We start from the raw sequence: 23,319 nt of genomic DNA, 5'->3' as shown, positions 1-23,319 counted from the left end.
CCTATATGACACCTCTAAAAATGCTTCAACATTGTAAACTAAACATAAGTCATTATAAGTTTTTTTTTTATTACAATTCATTGTTATAAGCTTTGTTTTTTTTTTTTGACGTTATTGTTATAAGCTTTGTTGCTCACATTATTTTATACCTTCTAGTCTTTTCCTATTCAATCTAATGAAAACATATGAATTCAAAACATTTCGGTTGAAAAAAAAAAACTGATCAACAATTAAAAAATAAAACATGCATGGGGTCAAGAAATATAAGCATCATTAAAATATAATTTAAAACATGGTGTTGATGAAAGTTTGTGTTGCTGACTTGTCCTGAGCACTAGCAAATAAACAACTCCATTAATAATCTTATATTTGTTGTTCAAGAGGTTTTTTTTTTTTTTTCTTATATAGATTTTCCAAGTTTTTTTTTTTTTAGATGTCCAAGAGGTGTTTTAACGGTCTATATGTATGCTATTTCAGAAAAAACGGTATATGTGTATGCTCTAACTTAAATTTAGAAAAGATGCTTTTTAATACAATATTTGGTTTGCTTTGTCGGAAAAAAATATAATATTTGGTTTGCTATACTTAAACCCCATATATATGTCCAGATAAAAAAACGAAGGGTTAATTATGTTTTAGGTCCCTATAAATAGGCGCGTTTTCAACATTAGTCCCTACTTAAATTTTATTAAATTTTTGGTCCCCAACGTTTTTTCCCGTTAGCAAAATTGGTCCTCGCTGTTAATTGTTGTTGATTGAGCAAACGGTAAAGCACATGTGGATTCAATTATAATACACGTGAGAAAATTGTTTTTTATTCAATAAATAATAAAATGGTTAATAATATTTTTTAATTAAAAGTGCCCTTAAAAATTCCAATATAAAAACCCCTTAACACTAATCTTATCTTATCAGTTTCTTACACTTTTCTCTACCACACAAACCCTAGCCGCTCGATACACTTCTCCGTTTTCGAAAAACTTCAGATCGTTGTCTTCTACTGTTTGGGAATCTTAGTTTGTGGTCCAAAACCATCTGAGCGTGATGGTTCGTTTTTGTGGTGACACTTTGCTTGGTGGTCCCGAGGTTGAAGAAGAAGATTCTCATGGTATGAATCTTTTATGTTTTTTGATTTCAGTTCTGTTGTCTTTTTGTTAGTGAAAACATGTAAAATAATACATTATTGGGATATAAGCATGTGGGTATTGTTTATTACTAGGGTTTTGCAACAGTTTCGATTTAAGCATGTGGGGTATGTATGACTTTTATGGAATAAGTTGAATGCAAGTGGGTTGGTGTGTCTTTAATCATGAATTTATTGACATTTTATAATGTTGTTGTTTGTTTGCATGTGCATTATTGTTTTCCTTTTTCCCCATTACTAATTGTACTCATATGACATATGTTAGGTGGAGGATTTACTACTGTCATTTTTATCAAGGTTTTTTTTTTTTTTTTTTTTTTTTTTGTAATAAACCCTCAGCTACAGTATTTTGGTGGTGAGGTTGGAGTATTTAAGGGATTGGATCTAGAAAAGTGGTCTTATTTTGAGTCACTTGGTTATGCATAAGACTTGGACAAAGAGTTGGAAAGTAAAACTGAGAGTGTCAAACTATGGTGGAAACCAAGCAACATGGCATTGGATAAGTGTTTGAAGAAACTGTCACTTGATGTTCATGCATCGGAGCTGGCTAACTTTGCTGTTGAAAACCAAGAAGATGTTGACATATATGTGGACTACAATAGCTCATCTGGGTAATGAGGAGTCTCTAAGGTGTGTGGAGGGTGTTGAACTCTATGGTGCTGGTGCAAGCAAATCTGACTACAAAGGGAAATGGATTGCTGTTGAGGGTGAAGATGTTTCAGAAAATGAGAGTTCAGATAGTGACTATATTGCTGATGAGGTACACTTTGATGATAGTGAAGAGGAAAGGATGTTTGCTGAAGATGATGGATTTCTAGAGGAAGAGTTAGTAGCTGGTGCTGGTGTGGTGGAGAATTATGTACATCAGGGACAAGGACTTAATGTCGACCAACATGATGACAATGGTGGACTTGAAGATGGTTATGTAACTGATGACTTAGATAGTGCTTCTGATGCAGACAATGTTGAAGGTGTAAAGCCTATATATCCAAGGTTTAAGGAAGAAGACTTGAACAAGGATTTTAAGTTCACTGTTGGTATGGAGTTTTGTTCTCTCAAGCAGTTTAGAGAAGCTATTCTTGAGCTTAATGTCTTGAATGGGAAAGATATTAAGTTCAAGAAAAATGATAAAAACAGATGTAGGGTTATATGAAAGAGCTTTGATACATGCAACTACTTGGTGTTTGTGAGTAGGGTTGTGAGGACACATACCTTCAGGGTTAAGACTCTAGTGCAGAAGCATACATGTGGGAGGGTGTTTCAGAACAAAAGTACAACTTCTGGATGGGTTACTAAGGTCTTGGTGGAAAAGATGAAAAACTCAGAGATTTTCAACATAAATCAAGTTGTAGGTGAGATTAGGACAAAGTTTTCTACTAGCATAACTCCTTCAAGGGCATTCAAGGCTAGGAAGATGGCAAGAAAAATAGTGGATGGTGATATTGAGAAATAGTATTCAATGATCTGGTCTTATAGTGCTGAGTTACAAAGAGCATGCAAAGGGAATACTTGTAAGTTGCATTTGGAAAGACCAGTACCAACTTTGTTACCCAAATTTGGTAGGTTTTATGTATGTTTTGATGGTTGCAAGAGAGCGTTAAAGACCAGTTACAGGCCTTTCATAGGGGTTGATGGTTGTCACTTAAAAAACAAGTATGGTGGCCAGTTGTTGATTGCAGTAGGGAGAGATCCCAATGACCAGTATCTACCAGTGGCTTTTGCAGTTGTAGAAAGTGAAACAAAGGAGACATGGAACTGATTTTTGACCTTGCTCTTAGAAGACATTGGTGATTCTAGGTGGACCTTCATTTCTGACCAACAGAAGGTATTTTTAATGTACACAATTGTGATGCACATTTTTAATTAATTGTGATGCAATAGTAATTGTGAACAATTTTTTACTGTCATGTTATCTGGATATGATAGGGATTACTCCAAACATTTGATGAGCTGTGTGGTGGGCTGGAGCACAGATTTTGCCTAAGGCATCTGTATGCAAACTTCAAGAAGAGGTTTGGTGGAGGCACACTAATTAGGGACTTAATGATGGGTACTGCCAAGGCTACTTATGTTGAAGCTTGGGAAGAAAAGATGCAGTTGCTGAAGGAAGCTAATCCCAAGGCACATGAATGGTTAGCTGCTGTTGAGAGAGAGAGAGAGAGAGAGAGAGAGAGAGAGAGAGAGACGCGGTGGTCCTTGGTTCCGGCCAGGGCAATCGCGCCGGCATCCTTCACTGGAAGTGAGCAACATCGGGGGGGATAGGAGTCCAATCAGGGTACCAGAAATTGGGGGGAAGAGACGATTGGACTGTGGTGAGAGTGCGAAAGAGGAAAGCGCAAGGACAGGGTGATCGAGGAAAGGAAGGACAACAAGGATTTTCACGGCAAGGAGGTTCCGAGGTTTTGGGGATTTAGCAGTCTAGGGTTAAGGTTTCTTCAAGGCAGAGGGTTACAGTTTTTGATCGGCTAGGGGAACATGAAAGGTATGTCAGTACCGGTGCAAGGGATAGCAACCACGTATAGTCGCGGCAAGCCAATGGAAACCGAGATGCACCTGTAGCGGATGCGCAAAAGCAAGAATCAGTATGCTGCGCGAGGTCCTGAAACAAAGTAAAAGAAATAGTCTGAAGGTTCCATTCCAGGAAGTGTTTCAAATCCGGTCTCCAATAACAAACGGTTCGTAACCTTTTATTTTACCAATGTTCCAGACATGATTCCATATTTCTATCTAAAAAAAAGGCTTCGAAGTTTGTGGAATTCTAGACAATATATTTTTATCAAGAAAATACAATATGAATGGACAGATTTATGGCTTTGTTAGATTTGCTAATGTTAAAGATGAAGGAAAATTATTGAAAGCGCCGAATAATGTGATGTTTGGTCAGTTTCGTGTGTGGGCGAAGGTTGCTCGCTTTAAACATAACGAAATTGATGATGAGGGGATGAATGAGAAGGATGGTGATGATGGAGAGGGTGGGGCGGTGAGAGGGATGGGGAGAAGGGAGGTGGGAAGGACAATGGGTGAGGGAGAAAGAAAGAAGCGAAAAAAATGATACCGGTGAGGGAGAAAATATATCAATGGGGAAGGAGGTTGACAGAGATGACGGGTGTATCGAGGGGAGGGTGCATGTGAGGCTGGGGTTGGGGACGATTAAAGGGGGTGGAGGTGAAGGTGTCACAGATTCATTAGTCAGGAAGGAGTTGAAGAAGGGGTGTGTAAAGCCTGGTAGACGGAACACGGTAAAGTCGTATGTGGCGTCTTTGCACAACGGAAGTGTACCAAAAATTGATGTTGTTGGAGGTGTGAAGCAATTTAGCACGTTAATCCGTACGTATCAACGCCTGCAGATTTAACTTGGGCACGTAATGGAGTGGTTGTTACTATTTTAAATGGCGAAGTTATACCGGTGGTTCAGTCACGTGTTTATGATGCCGGGTTTGAGGATTTAGATATTGTTCCTTTAGGTGTTGACAAAGCTTTTATCCATAGCATGTCAAATCAGGATGTTATGTCGGTGTTAACAGAGGCAAAGGATTTTTTCAATTTTTTTTTTTTTGAATCATATAAAATGGAACAAAGATGTGGTTGCCTATGAACATGGAGCTTGGGTGCGTATTTACGATACTCCTCTACATGCATGTAATGCATCCTTTTTTAAGCTGTGTATTTTTTATTGTGGAAGATTCTTACGGGTGGATAATTGTTCAATTGTTAAGGAACGTTTTGATTATGCACGAATTTTGGTAGCCAGTTCGTCTTTGGAGGTGATCATATTCAAATTCATATATTGATTTGATTAAAATTTTGCTACTAAGACCAACACATAGTATTTACTAATAATGATAATTTATGCATAGTTCATATTAAGAATATGTGACCACAATTTTCTTGATGCTATCTTTAAGTATATAACCAATATTACATTATAATTACATTATAATCAGATTTAAGCGAAAATATTGGTGTTTTTTTTTGTTTAAGCTGTGATATCATGTGGGTTGAGCCTTTCAAATTGCTCTGCACTAATAATAATGTTTTTGCAACATGTGTCACGACCCAAAATTCAATATCGTGACCGGCGCACGAACTAGAGCATCCTAGTCCGGCAAGCCTATCGACGACACTTGACAACTATAATTTAAACAATTTTCAAATTGACTTTCACTTAAAATGATATCCACTGAAATTTCGACAGAGTATCCTCTATATTTTGAATACTCTCCAAGATATGAATCCTGTTTATACACTTGTATTATCAGCAGAATCTCAAAGTGACATAACTAGATGTTTTTACAACTCAAAACAAAACATTTGTCGACTACCAATAGCTGCAGATACATTGACCATTCAGTTTATACATAGAGGAGACCTACCAAAAGAATGACATTGACATATCTTTAACTCTGCTATAAGCTTTCTACGCACTTGACTTTGAATCTGAATAAAATGTAAGAAGAAGGGGTAAGTCATAAAGACTTAGTGAGGAGACAACAATCACCACCAACTAGAAGGGAAACACACATGGGCACGAGTAATTAAGTTTCTCAAAATCTAATGTTCATTTACAAACAAGTAACTGAATAAAATTCTATTAATCCAAAATCAAATAAGAATATTTCTGAGTCCAATGTCGCCGACATAACAAATATGTTGCTCTTAACTTGTTTAGCCAAACTGTAATAAAATGAACCAAATTATTAGGGAAATTTTTATAACACCTTTTAAACCGTGAGTTTATCCTTCTGGTACAACCTTACTACAAGCCATCACATATCTAACATTTAGAAGCAACATGAATATTTCTGCTTGCAATTACTTTGTATCATTGTACGTGAAAAACAATAGCATGAATAAGAGTATTTCTAATCTCAATGTTGTAAAGAGGTGAAAATAAAATTACAAGCCTTTAGAAAATAAATCGCCGAAAATCATAACAAAAGCCTTTAAAAATATATTGTCGAAAGAAAATATAGAAAACTCCATTTAGTAAAAAATAATCAAAATGGGTGAATCGAGAACTAGCTCCATCTTGTTGATAGCCCTCTCCTCCTAATGGTGGCCTTTCCATAGGGGCGGCTCCATCTAACGGATAGCTCTTTTCTCTCAACTCAAAACAAAAATGTTTTTAAAGTATAGTAAACTCAATTTAGTGAAAATAATCAAATGGGTGAATCGAGAACTAGCTCCATCTCGTTGATAGCCCTCTCCTCCTAATGGTGGCCTTTCCTTAGGGGCGGCTCCATCTAACGGATAGCTCTTTTCTCTCGACTCAAAACAAAGTGTAAAACATCTTCAATTAGGTAGTTTACCTCTCATTGATAGCCCTCTCCTCCTAATGGCGGCCTTTCCATATGGGCAGCTCCATCTAACGGAATAACTCTACCTAATTGAAATCACATACTAGGTGCACCTAGGTCGTCGTCATTATAACCATAATTTTCAAAACACCATTCTTAAAACACAATGCTAAAACCATATTTCACAATATAGCGAAACTTATTTCAAAATATGTATCATCAAAATTCAATCGAAAATCTACTACTTATAAACATAAGTAAATCCAAATGCAAAATCCAAATCGCGTACAAATTAATATCAAACCTTTCGAAAACGCATATTTCAAAACCATGTTTCACAACATATCAAAACTACTATGATAATACATACAATCAAATTCTCCATTTCAATCCCTCTACTTTATAAATCGCAAGTAAAACCCGAATCCAAATAGAGCATATATTAATATCGAAAGTTCCCAAAAACATATATTTCAAAACAGTATTTCCCATATCTCAAAACACATGTCATAATATATGCAACCAAATCTCAACTTCAACCATTTGCCCAATAAATCATAGATAAATTCAGATAGAAACCATAATAATATCGATGACTTTAAACATAAGCATCAATAAGAAGAAAAAGTTCAAAGGGTGTGTTCTCCATTTTTATAAACACTTTAACATAGAAAATTATCAAAATATCAATAATATTAATAGTGAAAATATGCTATAATGATCGTTATCAACTCACAGTTACGACGAATCAACAAAATTTGCTCTTTAACCACTCCTGAAGAAGCATGTGAAGTGTCCGGCGTCATATCTGAGCATCAATAATATTCTCTCGTGAATTAGAAACTCATTCTACTACTCTAATTATAGTTAACTATAAAATCCCCATATCATCTACTCTAATCTCAAAAATAAATTTCTAACAACTAATCATGTCTAAATATACACTAATTGAGTTGTAAATTGGTAAATATACCTCCAAGTGGTCTCAATGAGCAACTTTCACTATATGGGTATTCCTCTTCTTTCCCTAAGCACAAACTCTAACCCCAAAATTCCACCAAATAGAGCTTGTACTATGAAATAGCTTGCTTAGATGTATAATATTTCTTATGGGTGATTGATTTGTGGAAGTAATTTGATGATTTGAAGAAGAAAAAAATGGGAAATATGAGGAACAGAGAGAAGGGACGAGAGTGAAGTAGAATGGGAAAAGAAAATGAATATAAGGAAATATGTGTGTAGAAGCTTCCCGTGTTTCCATTTTATATTTATTTAATTAATTTTTTTTTATGTTTTAATGAAACGATGCGTTTCAACATGATCAGGTAAAACAAGCTTTAGGGGGTACTGTACGTATTGTTTTGTTTGGAGCTGCGCCTCTATCGAAACATGCCGAAGGTTTCCTGCGCGTTATGACTTGTGCTCATATCTTACAAGGATATGGTCTATTACATTTATGTCTGAGAACTTCTTTGACACTAGGAGTATAGAGAATCGGCTGTTGTAAGCCAGCATGCGTCCTCAGAGAGGGAAGGTTCTATTTGCTCGATTGCATCAGAAGGGGGGAGAACGGATTTTGGGATGTGTTTGTCCCACAATCTGGTGAAATGTACGACCTCCAACTTAACCTAGCCCAATATAGTGTAAGCGAGGGATAAATCAATTTTCCTAAGGTGACAGAGAGTGGGTGGCCTTCCAGGTCGGATCCAAAACTATCTTTACTTAGGGATGCTATTTCTTTTGTTCATTTTGTCTGATATAAATATTGGCATTAATCCCTTTTTGGTTAGTTTATGACAATCCCTTTTTGGTTAGTTTATGACGGTAGCACTATCTTTGCCGTATCACTTTAACTCTAATCCTAAACTATCTTGACTTAGGGTTGCTATTTATTTTGTTCATTTTGTCCGATGTAAATATTGGCATTAATCCCCTTTTGGTTAGTCTATGACAGTAGCACTCTCTTTTATTAATTTAGCTATTATGTAATGGCATTAATCCCTTTTTGGTTAGTCTATGAAGCTTTTTCCTTCATTGGTTCCAATTAGTGGTTCCTTCATTGGTTCCAATTATAATGTTATTTTCCTGATCTCGTGAACAAAGTATAGGCTCTTTTCATGAATCAAGACTTTGTAATACTTTGATAAATGTTTTAGAAAGGTGCACATTTCTTATGTTTGTGCAATATGCTTGGTTGATTTTCACATTTATAAATGGCAACAATCTCTTAGAAAGATACAACTATCTTCCTTAATTTGCTCGTTTTTCCTTTAGAGCAAAATTTTTCAAAAATACGTTATTCAACCCGTGCGAAGCACGGGTTTTTAACTAGTTAACAAGAAAAAGGTACGCAGATAACCAATGCAACAAATAATAATGATCTGGGAATAAAGACCCAAAAATTGGGTCATGTAATATTTCTCCCCCGCTCATAAATTTTATATATTTCCTTATATACTTCTATTGTTCATATCTCCAGGTGCCTCCAAATTAACCTGGCGCTACATAATTTTCCCTTCTCTATCATGAAGGGCTAGGAGAGAAATAATAAATTAATTATAATACTCCCTCCGTCCCAAATTGTATGACGTTTTGGGCATTTCACACATATTAAGAAATGCATTAATATTGTGTGGAAAAGAGATATTATAAGTTGTTTTACAAAATTGTCCTTAATAAATAATATGGGAATGATAAATGAAAAAATAAAGAGTAATAAATAGTTAAGGTTATAATAGGAAAAATAACATTAATGTTGTATTGGTCTTGTAAACCGACATATAATTTGGGACAAATATTTTTTCCCTAAAGTGACATACAATTTGGGACGGAGGGAATAGTAATTAAAATATTAGCGAACTTTGATAGTCATCAAGAGACATTTAACTCCCTAAAAAAAATCAAGAGACATTTAACGAAAATTTCAATTAAGATATAATTTAATTGTAATTAAAAAACCATATACAACATTTACTTATAAAGATTCCAAACAATTTAAAACTTATTACATTATGGCTCAAAATCTTAAATTTGTTTATGCTTTGATAATGATAATGGTTCTTTCTTCATTTCTTGCCGAGTCCAATCGGAGTAAGTCATATCTTCAACATTTTTCAAATTTTCCTGTATAACACATACCGTTTAATCTTCTCTTACTAACAATCCTTTATTGTTTGTTATAGCTCAGAGAAATGACATCACAAAAAATTATTGCAAAAAAAATGCTGATTGTCCAAAACATATGTGTATACGACCACAAAAACCGAAGTGTTTTGATTCCTGGTGTAAGTGCATAGGTAAGAGGAATTATTAAAATATAAAAAAATAATTATATGTTACTTTTAAGCTTACAATTTTATTTGTACGTTTTTATTTTTCTGAATCAAGAGTGAGGAAGACATTAAGGAGCCACTGGACATCCCGACTAGGTCGGCATATATATATAGAAAAAAAGGGAAAAATATGTACAAGAGGGGGGCTAAACCAAACCCTAAAAAGAAAACAGAAATTACGGAAAACGAAAAGTAGGTAAACCAGAACGGTCCCTAAAAAAAATCCCCACAAACAAACTCGGGCATAATGTCCCACCAAACCATATATGTAACTACGTGATCATGACAAGCAAGCTTGTTGGACCAGCTGGCATGCTAATTGAAACCATCATAAAGACTGTTGTATGCAACATCGAAAGCTTCCTTGATCAAGCACTCTAAGGTTCCAATAAAGAACCTTCATCGAAAGCTTCCTTAATCAAGCACTCTAGTGTTGATATATTATTCACATCATTAATTAATCATCGTTTCCATAATCACATCATCTAGTAATCACATCAATACACAACATCAAATAGAATATCAATACACCACATCAACACCTTTGCAAGTAGTTCATCATACATCATTCAAAATATCACCAATTTCAAAATCACCAATAATGCACATATCATTCACAAAAACATCAAGTTTAGCAAATCAACACGTATATGAGAAGATGTAATTCATTCATCCTTATTACCTATATGCATGTGGTACCATTTCTACTCGTCATTATTTGTATGTCAGAGTTGGGTTACTGAACATACACTCGTCATTCTCGTCATTGTCCTAAATATGATATGATGCATGAGGAAAGACTCACTAAATAATACACATTGACACATGATCAATAATTTACACCACAATAGAATTTAGCTCATCAAATTAAGGTTTTTCTAAAATGAAATATTGTTGTTATGATTTAATTGCTATGAATATGGATGTAGAAGAAGCATGTAGGGTGGGTAAGGATATTTATGATTGTGAAATTTGGATTTTTATGAAATGTGAAAAATATACGAACTTTGGTGAAATGATGAATTATAGAATGATAGCTTGCAAATGACTTATGTTCATGATAATTTGATGAATAATGATTGATTAGTAGTTGATGTGCACATGACGTATTGATTAACTTGGTGAAAATGCCTAATCACCTTTAAATGCAAATTGTACTAAATGAATGAATATTGTTCTTGATATGATAAATGCTTGATGATGATTTTGGTGATGATGATTTATTGATGATAATAAATTCATGATGGTGTATGTATATATGTATATAAAGTGGTGATGTTGATTATATGGAGATGATTGTTTTGATGATGAATATACATATATAAAGTGTTGATGAAAGATGATGATGTTGACAAATGACATTGAAAATATATATATATATATATATATATATATATATATATAAAGTTTTGATGAAAAGTGTTGATGAGTGTGATGACTTGTGTTATATTGTATGAATATATGCAATGTTGAGTCATATGTTCATGCATACATAGTCAAGTCCAGTGTTGATGATAAATGTTGATGGCGGATCAATCGGTAAAATAACTCTGTTGGATATTTGTATGTTGGCTTCACTTTTGCCTAAAACAAATATTCACTTCAGATGTGGAACACAATGTTCCAACATCCAGGCTTGGTCTGTACATTCTGTGCCTTGCCCATGTTCACGCACACGTTCGCTTGATTGAAGGAATCCACGCCAGCACGTGTTGGTAAAAACTGTGTGCAGTTATGAGAAGATCAGAACGATGTGATTTCCTAAGGAAATGGTAATGACTTAGGAAAGTGTTTTAAAGGTGATCATAATGTGTCTTTTAATGTGCCTACTTTTTAGGAGTTTCCTTATCCGGCCATGTTGATTGAGTAATGGATCACCGGTTTGTTCTGAAGCCCGATTGAGTTGATGACGCGCTTTGCTTCAGTATTTAAAGGAGGCTGCAAGACCTGAAGATTTATTGAAGACATCATTTTCAGAAATATAGTTTATCTAGGTTTTAAGTCTCTTGTTTGTGAGCCTTTCGTGTATCAAACTAATGCATGTTTAGGACTGTATTTTGAGTTGTAAATTGTGCACTACTCCGAAGATTTTAAGTAAGGAGTTAGGTAGTCTGTGAACTGCATCTAAGCTTTTAAGCACGGTTGCATGTTGTTATGTTTTGAAGGTAACTTCATTTTAATTGAGTCTGTAATTTGAGAATCATAGGGGTTTGTGATCAGTTGTAAGGGAGTGAGATGAGATCTCAGATATAGGAGTTCCTAGGTTGAAATCTTGTTGGGGTAGGTCCTAGGTCACAAGTGAAAACGTGGTTTGCTGAGAGCTTTTGAATATGGACTGCACTAGTGGATTTCCTTATTGGCTTGGTAGCCCCTAGAGTAGGTAACGTTGCACCGAACTGGGTTAACAATTTCTTTGTGCCTCTTTTCTTTCTTGTCTGTTATTTTGTTTAATTATGTTCATAAGCTTAATGTTCTAAACATCGTATACAACACCTACTTTCTATGTTTCGTGTTGAAACATCTCTTAGAACATCTTAAGTCTAACGTGCCAGAATTTCAATTGGCATCAGAGCAGGCACCCTGCCTGTTATTGGGTGAGATCCAGAGGAGATCTATTCTGGAAATATGGAGAAAGAGGGTTCATATGAGGAGGGAATGTTTTCCGAATCAAAGAAAATCCAAACTGAACCCAAGAGGAGATGGGCCTTTTCAAGTTCTAGAGAAGATCAACGATAATGCCTACAAGCTGGATTTTCCAAGTGAGTATGGAAATATCAGTGCCACTTTTAATGTAGCTGATCTATCTTTGTTTGATGCAGGTAATGGATCACATTCGAGGACGAATCCTTTCGAAGAGGGAGGGAATTATAGAGATGCGACCAACCCATCCGGAGATCCTTTGAATGGAATAGGAGGTCCTATGAATAAGTCCAAGTCAAAGAGGATGAATCAAGCATTACAAGGCTTAATCATAAAGATCAATGAAAAAGAAATTCAACATGCATCAGAGGCTGCACCAAATTGGGTCACTTTCTTACAATTGGATCAAGATGCTTTGAGCCCAACTTGAAGCCCAATTTTCTCCATTTTAATAAGCAATTTTCGTTTGTTATTTTGGGTGAATTTTTTAGATGGTCTTTTGTATTCTCCTAGCCTCTCCAAATGCTTCAAAGTAGTGCTCTAAGTTATTATAATGGCTAGTGGGAATTTTAATCATGTTAGTGCCCATTTTCTAAGTAATAAACATGCACTTATCAATGTATTTGGTAAATGCATGGTAGTGGGAATTTATCTTTAGTATTCCAAGCATAGGCTATAAATAAGAAGCACATGTAATTCTCAAATCACAATTTGAATATTAATATATTTGAGTTTTTCTCTATTGTGAGAACTTTTCCTTTGTTCTTGGGATAAGAACTTTTATAGTGTTGGTTCTACCGGCAGGTCGCAGTTAGGGTCGCACTTTGTTTGATAACTTTGGTTCTACCGGCAGTTCACAGTTAGGGTCAAGTTCCTTATTTGATAGCTATGGTTCTACCGGCAGGTCGCGGTTAGGGTCAAGTTACCTTTTTTCAAGACGGTTCTATCGGTCACGTATCACATATGCTGTCACATCCTAAGAGAGGAGATGTTCCAATAAGAGATGTTAAGACTATGGAAAATTGCTTCTCATGGACATCACAACAGAACAGTCAAACTGCTAATCCAACTGGAATGTTGAGTACAATGTTGAAACACCTAGTAACTTCTAAGGAACCTGGTATTCTGCACCGTGATAGTATAAATAATAAGAGAGGTGATGTGTTAGTGAAAGGGGTTAGAACGATAAATGAGTGCTTCAAAGGGAATTCAAGACAAATAAACAGAGTGAAAAACAATTGGGAATGTTACACACAATGTGGAAACATCAGTATATCCCTAATTTGATTGAACCTTCACACTTTAGTAGTAAGAGAAATATTTTTGGGAAATGCTCTTCCTTGGAGATCAATAAGACTAATTTTCAATCGTTTCCTATGAAGGATTGTGTTAAAGAAAAAATTGTGTTTGTAAAGGATCTTGTATCTAACAAAAATACGAAACAGTTCAAGAAGTTAAAGGGCAGATTGGTTATTTCTCAAAACAAGGAGTTACAAACAATTTATGGTAGGCGTGCAAGTAATATGTTTGTTTATCTCCTCTCATTGGTGCACCTTAAGTCAGGATTTATTTTTACTAAACACAATCATTTCACTCTCTCTCCTACTCCCACCAAGTTTTGGAAAACCGTTCGGATTCTCCCTCCCATTATCAAACTTCGACCTGCTCTTCGCCTTTCAGAACCTTGCCAACAACATCACTCCATCATGAAGTTTAACACCGAGATTTCTGATTCTGAAGACAAGAACATTACTGGGCAACAAAGGGTAGATTTCTGCACTCCAAAAATGGTCAAACCTCTCACTATCGTTCCTTCCATCGATTCCAAGAGGCAAATGGTTTCCAAGTCTTCTACATATATAAGGAAACCTATAAAGAAGGGAAGGTCAAAAGAATCTAAAACTCTTGTTGAGGAGAAAACCCAACCTAATGCTACTAAGGAAGGCACCACCACTCGCGCTTCGAAGAAGAGATATAATGAAGAGGCTTATCAGATAACTTCAAATGTTGCAACACCAGTTTGTTAAAAAGGTAATCTTGATTCAACTCTGAATGCTGATGTACTTATATCAGATAATAATTTAGGGTCAGAAGATTTGAGTACTGTCATGAAAAATTCTGAAAACATAGATGTTGATGATTCTGGTAATGGGATCAGAGTTGATGACTCTGTTGAAAGTGATCCTGAAGAAACCGATATTCAAAGGGATGATGAGCTGGATGTTGAAACATCTCTAGGTCAACCTGATACCTCTTTAGATGGTGTTGAGACTGGGACTAATGAAATAGATCTTAGTTTTAAAACCACGCCAGGGAAGGATGTAAATTCTGGAAATTCCAACAACAGCTCTAATGATAGGGAAAACAGAGGATCAGAAGGTGAATCTGAGATGAATGATGGAGGAGTAGACTCTGGTGACAAAAAAGATGATGAAAATGTGGTTGATGTTGATAAACATGACTTGGATAATGTCCATCAGCACAAGCCTTTGAGGGTAGTGTGGCGAAGAGATTATGGAGCAACAAAGGAAAAGTGGTTTTCCCTAAAAGTGAGCACCTTAAGAAGACAATAGCTGCTATGACAAATAACTCCAAAAGCAAAACAAAATCTCCTGTTGTTGGCCCCAAGAAATCTTGGAGTAAAGTGATAGTGAAAACTGCTGCTGGAAATTCAAGGAAGAGGAAGGTTATCTCTTCAAGTGAGTCTGAGTACAATGTTGAGGAGGATGTTCTAAACATCTCCCTATTTAAAAATAAGAGGACAACTGGGAAGAAGACTCTGCAGACCGTGGCAAGTGTGCCTATTGACAAAGTTTCCTTTCATCTGCAATCTTGGTGATTGCTATGAGAAGCTTGTAAAGGAATTTCTGGTGAACATCCCTGATGATTGTGATGATCCCCTTAGCAGAGAATATCAAAAGGTGTTTGTACGAGGAGAATGTGTCAACTTCTCTCCAAGCATTATTAACAAATTTCTTGGTGTTGAAGAAATCAACATCCCTAAGCTGGAGATAACAGACAGCCAAGTGTGTAAGGAGATCACTGCAAATCAGATCATAGGTTGGCCAAAGAAGAAATAGATTTCATCTGGAAAACTGTCAGTAAAGTATGCTATGTTAAACCGGATTATGGCTGTAAACTGGGTTCCTACCACCCACTCCTTTGATGTTGCTACAGGTCTGGGTAAGTTTATCTATGATGTAGGGTCTAAGTTTAAGATGGATTTTGGCACCTACATTTTTAAACAAACTGTCAAGCATGCCAAAACTGATGTTGTGAGGTGTCCCATTGTATTCCCTACCCTGTTGTGTGGTATTATGTTAGAACAACATCCAAGTCTTATAACTATTGTTGATGTCCCAGAAAAGAGGGAACCACCTCTTACTTTGCACCCCAAATTATTCAGTGCTGGTCATGTTCCAAACATTGTTGGAACATCTGGTAGTGCACCTATTGCAGGAATTATGACAAAGCAGGAGATTATAGCTGCACTCAAAGACACTTGGATGAAAGGAAAACTCAGTTTGAACTGATGATTCACTCCTTGGAAGGAGAAAATGCAGATGCATATGAACAAGTAGAAAATGAAGAAGGTGTTGAAGATTCTGATAGCAGTTCTGAGGCTGCTGACTAATTCTTTTGAATTTATTTATTTTGTGGACTGTGCCCTAAATATTTTGTGCACCTATGTGTGCCTGTTTTGGTCTGTAACCTTCTATTTTCTTGTACTCTATATTACTCTGTATTTTGGTATTCTACTGGATGTTCTGCATTATTTGCTTCTAATTATTCATGAAGGGTTTGACATATTTTGTGGCTAAAAAGGGGGAGAAAAATTTGGATATACAGTAGAAACTCTTTGAATTAATACTCGGTAAATTAATAAACTCTCTAAAATAATAAATTTGTCCGTGAAGGAAAATCGAATAGAAGAATGGAGTAGAAGCAGCGGAAAATTTTCGATTTTCATTCCTTGGATCATTTCGAAATTCAAACATGAATCAGTGATTCGATTGTTACCTTGAACTGTGGAATCTGAAAGCTGGAACTGGAAACTGGAATCTCGATCACAACCAAGCAAGCAGCAAGCAGCAAAGCCTCTAGTAAGTCCACACAAACAGTGCTCCTCCAAAACTCGGTGCTAGCCAATGAATTGGAAGTGCAGAGAAGAAAGGGGTTGCTTCAAAACGTGTAACCAAAAACTTCAGCACCAGAGTTCTATTTATAGAACTTCTAGTGTGCTCTGCAAGTCATAAGTCACTATTGGGCTTCAGTAAGCCCAACAACGAGTTTAGTAATTTTGCTAACTAATTAGCGTTATTTACTAAACGCACCCCTTATATAAGTCATACTTATATATTTCTCTTTTGACTGTTCTTTGTGTGTGACCCTATAGGTTCTAGTCACGTTGGCAATAATATTAAATCTAATATTTAATATTATAAACAATGAGCGGTATCTAGCAACACATCATTGCTACCCAAGTGACAAGAATGTCAAGTGATCTGACGAAACCTTTCCATGATAATACTCATGTGTACACTTACTCCTTTGTCTCGATATCTTTATTGATCCCAAGGCATAGATATTGTCACCCTTGTATAGATCAATGTTTATATTCCTTGATTCCGAAATATACTGAATAACGAATAAGTCCAATATCTTATATTGACTTAGTTCGGCATGGCCATGCAATTTTACAGTCATATTTCATCAAGAGGCCTAAAGATATATCTCCTGTTTATGAGGAGGGACAAATCCCATCTAGGACACTCATGTCCCTCAGCATGATTCATCAAGTACCCATCAACCAACGTTATGGTTATCCTTTTACAGACAACGTTAGAATGGCAACAAAGCACATGAGTCCACATCTAGGGATCATAGTGGTTTCAGGTCTAAGAGCGATATACATTATTATCATTGTGAGAATATCTTATGACATTTTCATAACTTACTATGTAGTATTCTCACGGTGGGTCAATCCAATATAAATATTACTCCTAATATTTATATCTATGTGAAGACTTGATAACTCTTTATCCATGATCTGTGAGATGTGATCATCAGTCTACCCACATAATAGTCTCTATGCTTTAATGATATCCCACTTCTCAATAAAGCTTGACTACGGATACTTTTAGAATAGTTTCCTTATGTTTAACAGGGCCTCACAATTAAGTTATACTTAATGTTCCATTAAACGGACTAACTATTCTAGGGACTTTATTATTTTGAAACAAAACAAAATCAATAAAGAAACGCCTTATAATTTATATTTTCACAATATATATATATATTTATATCAATATCATGATACAAAGCCAAACCCAATCAATATAGATTGGCTATTAGGGCTTACTCCAACAATCTCCCACTAGCACTAAAATCCAATCAAATATTAACTCAATATCTATTGGTCAAGTGTTAGCATCAAGCACACTATGGACAAGATACTCTACTAGCAGATAAGGAACTCTTTCCTATGTTGGTAGGTCATACTTCTTTCAATTTCCACTTTCGATCTTCTATCGAAAAGAAATTGAAGTGTCAAAGTATACATTTGGATCATTGGTGAGATCAAGTTTTCATTGCTCGCAAGATTTAAACCAATTTTACCTCAGACGAGATCAATGGAATCCGCAATGCATGAAACACATGCTTTCACTCAATAATGAGCTAAACAATTTAAATCATATATATTTGACATCTGTAATAGAAACAACAACTATATGAAGCTTGTACTTTTACAAATTTCATAGGTTATATCCTAGCATATACTGTACACTGATATGAAAGTCAACAACATTGTAACTCATTTACAACGTTTCTTTCATCCGTGTTCAAGAAACAATCCAATATCCTTTAAGACATCCAAGGATATTCTTGAAGGTATTCTAATGTCGAACACTATAATCAATTTTGGTACATATTAGAAATAATTTTCTAACCATGTCTTACATGTGTAGATGAATTGTTTTGGTGACTAGTATGTCATCTACATACTCCACCAAACTAATATAAATGCTCCCACTAATTTACTTGTGTGCACAAGATTTCTTTATTAATCATAGTTTTCATAAAACTTCATTAATAAAATAAACAATTCAACTTCGAGAAGTTTTCTTTAATTCATAAATGAATTTGATAATACATCTACCTTTCTAGTATCCTTTGGATTAACGAAATCCTACATATGTCAAATACATATATAAGGTTATTCTAATTAAAGAATGCAACATCGTTGTCCATCTCCTAGAATTTGCATTATACAATAATGACAAGTGGGATCGTTAGATTTAAGCATTATGATGATGTAATAGTTTCGTCATGATTTGCATCACGAGTTGCATGAAACCTTCTACAATGAATCACATCTTAAATGTATTCATAATACCATCCATGTCAGCTTTCTACAAGAAAACTCACATTCATCTCATGAGTCACACTCATTTGGATGATTTAACCAATATCCATATATGGTTTGTGTACATGGATTCTTTATAAGATCCCATGGCATATAGCCACTTCTCAAAGTTCAAGCCATTTAGATCTTGTGCTACTCAAACTGGTGATTTAACAACCCTTTGTTGAATCAACTCGTGTTCCATTCTTAGAGAGATGTGTATTTTGTGTTACTTGACTTAATTCAAGTTCTACATCGCTCCCACTGGCTCTTGCAAAGCTATATTCCCTGAAAAGGAATACTTCAGTTCTAGCGACAAAAAACTTTTGTCAAGGGAGAAGATGTAGAAATAGTATCCTCTAGTTTCCTAAGAGAACCTCCACAAGTATACATTCATTTAATTTTAAGTTTAGTTTATCTAGTAAACCATATAACCTCAAATTATCATAAAGTCAAGAATAGGTACTCTTACCTCCATATCTAATATGGTGCCTTTATGATTACTCAATTAGAACTAGTTGTGGGTGAAGAATAACTGTAATTTAATTAATTTCAAGAGTCTTTGAGCTATAATCTAACTATTTTAGATCAAGTCATGTCAAACATGAAACGATAATTATACTCATTAATCAAGCATTTACAATCACGACTTACTCGTATAGTCTTTATACTTTTCAAACTTATTCCTTTTACTTCATTGTTATAATCTTTGAACAATTTGATTTGCTAATATTTTGATATTCTATAAGGAATTAATTTGGAATGCAAATCCGTTAATAAAATAGAATATTAAGTGTTAATATTTTATTATTTAAATTTAAATATTAATTAAAATTGATTGATAAATATCATATATGTGATATATGATTTTAATACAACATCATTATATGTGATATATTGATGATATCATTCGTTCAATAGGTTTTATATAATTGATTGTGAATTTGTAGTCAACTCGTGAGATTGAGCTTCGAATACCGATTCTGGTGAAGCATCAAAGATCTGGTTGTCCATACTGAACAAACAATTGTTAAAACTATTGATGTTTGATTGTTGTATTAGGATACCTAACTATACAAGAGTTGTATTATTATGGTTGTATCATTCGATCAATTGTTTTCAAAGAGATTGTTGTGAATTTGAACAATTCGTGAGAGTGAGCTTCAATATCCGAATCTGGTGAAGCATCATAGATCCGGTTGTTCATGCTAAACAAACAATCCTTGAAAATATTTATGTTTAATTAATTTATTTAATTGGAGAAAGGTAGTAAATTTAAAAGATCATGATTTTGAAAGAGTTTCAATATCAGATATGATTTTTGAATTTGGTAATAAAATATTTGCTTAATTTTAGCCCTGTAATTTGTTTTGGAAACAAATTGATTGCCTAAATAAAGCAGATTTAATTATAATAATTATTGAGTGTCAATATTACTATAATTAAGTAAATAAAAATTCTACCTTTTGGATTGTTTTTCAAAAGTTGTTTGAAAGGTAATAAACGATCCTAAATTGATAGTTAATTTAAAAGATCATGATTTAAAATAGTTTCAATGTCATATATGATCTTTTGAAATTATTTAATCGATTTGCATGACTTTAACTTGATTTGTTTATAATTTAAAAGAATCATGATTTGAAAGAGTTTCAATATCATATATGATCTTTTGGATTTGATCATAATATTTGCCGAAACGATTTGGGTGTTCATAAACGTGTTAAGTGTTGATGCGAAATACGCAATCTAGAATATTTTGGAACACAATCTGAGATATTTTGGTATGCAATCTAATATATTTTAGTACTTGATCTGAAATATATTTTGGTACATAATATAATATATTTTGGTACTCAATAAAATATATTTTGGTACATAATATGAGAAATTTTTGTACTTAATATAATATATTTTTGTACTCAACATAATATATTTTGGTACTCAATTAAACCCCCAGCTAATCTGTGTAGTGTGATCATATGTCAAATTTTAATTTAATTTATTTAATTATAAGGTATAATTAATAATAATAAAAGTGTGTTTGTTATTATTATCATGTGAATGATTATGGCCCTAGTCCTTTTATTTTATTTCTTTTGGATATTAAAATACGGCATGCGTGTCGTGCCTCTCTCTTATATCTCTATTGTACATTCTCTTCTCATCCACTCCCTCGCATGTAAAACGAGTTTCTTTCATATGTAATGTAAATAGAATGCAAAGAAGTAATAGGGCTCATGATGTTAGGATAGTCCTGGAGGTCAAGCTTGGAGAAGCAAGGTCGTTTCTAGGATTAGTTTAGATTCTCTCATTGGCTTGAGAGAGTCATAGCGTTAGGATGACCATAATCATGTCACTTTTATTATTGTATAATCGTTATGCATGTTATGATTGGAGTGCGAATATATATGATATATAAGCCGTGGTGAGGTGAGATCAAACTTAATAAAAATCCTTCAATTCAAAATATTAAGTTTAATGCTTTCCAAAAGTTTAACACCCTTCAAGACTAATATCGAAATGTGTAGGTTTCGCCTCCGCGAGGTGCACTTTCTATACTAGTAAGTTGCGGTGCGGTAATCCAATTTACCCAAGTGTTATTCTTTTGGGTTTAACTTAACTAAATTAATTTTAATAAGATTAAAATAAATTTAGAAGCAATGTTTGGGAACATCTATATGATAGATTAGAGTAAGGAGTTATTCACTCAAATGATTTGAAAGTTGTATGAGATACAATTGGAAGGAGTTCCTACCTAAATAACTGAGTTTTGAGTACAGCCCCCGTTGACTTAAAGCAAGGTGAAATATGGATTTCAACCCACTAGAAAATCTTCCAACGGGATTTTCCGAATCAAGTGTTTTGAAGGTCATTTGATTTGAGTAAAATAGTGGGAGCGTATTTAATTAAAGACCTATTTAAATATGTTTTAAATCATGATACATTTATTTTATTTATTTTCTGTATTTAGAATTTCTTTAGCATATAAATTTTATTATACTGTTAAAAGTTCTTATGAAGAACAAAATTTTCAGAAAAGAGTTTCTGAATTGGTACAAAATTTAAGAATTGTTCTTAAGAATGAGAAAAACTGTATATTCTCGAGCAGTTATTTCCTAGAAACTTTCTATGTCTATATTTGAAAAACAACGCTTATCAGAAGCATTGGGTCAAATGAGTAGATATAGGATATCTCATAGTGGTAACGACGATGGAGAATGATATGATCATTCAACCTCAATGTTATAAGATGAATAGTTTAAGCCTATCAAGTAGATGTACATGGATAAGAATAAAATTCAAATTCTGTTTTTCTACCTTTGAAAGGTTAAACACGGTTGCAAAAAGGGGAAGCAATAATTTCAAAAGTTGAAAAACAAAAATTGCTCGTAGTTTTGAAAGGGTCAAAATATAAGATAGAAGTAAGACTTCTTATCTACCCATATAGTTATAGAAAGTTAAATTTCTACTTCTGCATCATAAGTATATGATATTTGATGATTAGTCTCATATTTGTTGAAATATAGAGAGATCTAAAGAAGCGGGAGATTAACTATAAGTGAAGTCCACTTACGTCTAGAATGAAACAAATTGTTTTATTGACATAGGAGCTAATTTAACTTGATATGGAACCAAATAATTGTTATTAAATTCCATATAAAATAGAAGCATCAAATCATATATCTTGCATTGACAAGAGAATGATTGTGTAGTTGAATAAAAAGACAAATGTTGTCCTATTATCCAAATAATGTTTTCTATACAAGTGTGTTAATCAAGTAATGGAATTGAGTTCCATGATCTTGATAAGCTGGTCTATAACTTATGTGAAAAGAGGATCAAATGAGATTTGAACCTTTTGTAGATTATTGGCATCAACGTTTAGTACAAACAAGTGTGATTCACATTTCCAAAATCCATGGATATGGACTATTGAAGTCATTTGATTTTATATCATTTGAAGGATGTGAGCCCCACTTTTCAAAAATAGATTAGTACACCGGTCACCAACAAAGGTGAAAAGGCACGTAATTTATTTGAGTTTAAATACATATGAGATGTATATGGAGAACTAAACATATTTGCTAGATATTGTTTCTATTACTTCATCTAACATTGCGAAAATATTATTATCTCTTAAAACAATTTTAAAAGATAATTTAATTTGATTTGTTTCCAATCATGTTCCCGTCGATATGTATAATCGATATGTCGATACTTCACCAAAAACGGTTTCTGAAACATCAAACAAATCGAAAAGCCATGCACAGAAAACATGATACGATGCCAATTTTAATTCTCTTTATTATTTAATTCCGATTCAAAATGTTTAATCATATTAAAACATAAAGCAGTAACAAAGCAATCCGATTCAAGGTTTCGTAATTGGCTTTGATACCACTGAAGGAAAATCAAATACAACAGAAGGGAGTAGAAGCAGCGGAAAATTTTCGATTTTCATTCCTTGGATCATTACGAAATTCAAACATGAATCAATGA

The 23,319-nt window shown here is 34.2% G+C and overlaps 1 protein-coding gene, 1 long non-coding RNA gene and 1 pseudogene across 6 annotated transcripts; 2 read left to right on the top strand and 1 right to left on the bottom strand.

Annotated features, from left to right (window-relative positions):
• Nucleotides 1–852: 852 nt before the first annotated feature.
• LOC146899066 (uncharacterized) lies at nucleotides 853–3,311 on the top strand (annotated as a pseudogene).
• A 1,992-nt stretch (nucleotides 3,312–5,303) lies between these two features.
• On the bottom strand, nucleotides 5,304–7,681 carry LOC146899065 (uncharacterized). The gene is made up of 3 exons (XR_015021297.1): nucleotides 7,415–7,681; nucleotides 7,178–7,249; nucleotides 5,304–5,581 (listed from the first exon to the last, which is right to left on the bottom strand). It is a non-coding gene; the product is annotated as an uncharacterized LOC146899065 (long non-coding RNA).
• Nucleotides 7,682–9,375: 1,694 nt separating this feature from the next.
• Nucleotides 9,376–13,149, top strand: LOC146899064 (uncharacterized). 5 transcript variants are annotated; one of them, XR_015022379.1, is made up of 3 exons: nucleotides 9,376–9,531; nucleotides 9,624–9,737; nucleotides 11,611–13,149. XR_015022379.1 is itself a non-coding variant. In XM_085734708.1 (3 exons), exons 1-3 carry the CDS (start codon nucleotides 9,453–9,455, stop codon nucleotides 12,841–12,843), a joined length of 444 nt encoding a protein of 147 aa, XP_085590834.1. In that variant the 5' UTR covers nucleotides 9,376–9,452; the 3' UTR covers nucleotides 12,844–13,149. The 5 variants fall into 5 exon arrangements, 1 of the variants encoding a protein (XP_085590834.1); XR_015022381.1 differs by having other exon boundaries at nucleotides 12,349–12,586; XR_015022382.1 differs by having other exon boundaries at nucleotides 12,344–12,586.
• The last annotated feature ends 10,170 nt before the right edge of the window (nucleotides 13,150–23,319 follow it).

This window comes from Medicago sativa, chromosome 8 (genome assembly GCF_051527215.1).
Source record: "Medicago sativa cultivar Bolivia chromosome 8, Bolivia_mono, whole genome shotgun sequence".
NCBI lineage: Eukaryota > Viridiplantae > Streptophyta > Magnoliopsida > Fabales > Fabaceae > Medicago > Medicago sativa.
This window is presented reverse-complemented; position numbering and strand designations above follow the sequence as displayed.

Bases quoted from the DNA above. Each gene is read 5' to 3' on its own strand.
- LOC146899064 (XM_085734708.1), top strand. From the start codon at position 9,453: ATGGCTCAAAATCTTAAATTTGTTTATGCTTTGATAATGATAATGGTT. The intron at 9,532-9,623 runs GTAAGTCATATC...TGTTTGTTATAG, and splicing joins TCTTGCCGAGTCCAATCGGA to CTCAGAGAAATGACATCACA. The intron at 9,738-12,592 runs GTAAGAGGAATT...TGTTTGATGCAG, and splicing joins TTCCTGGTGTAAGTGCATAG to GTAATGGATCACATTCGAGG.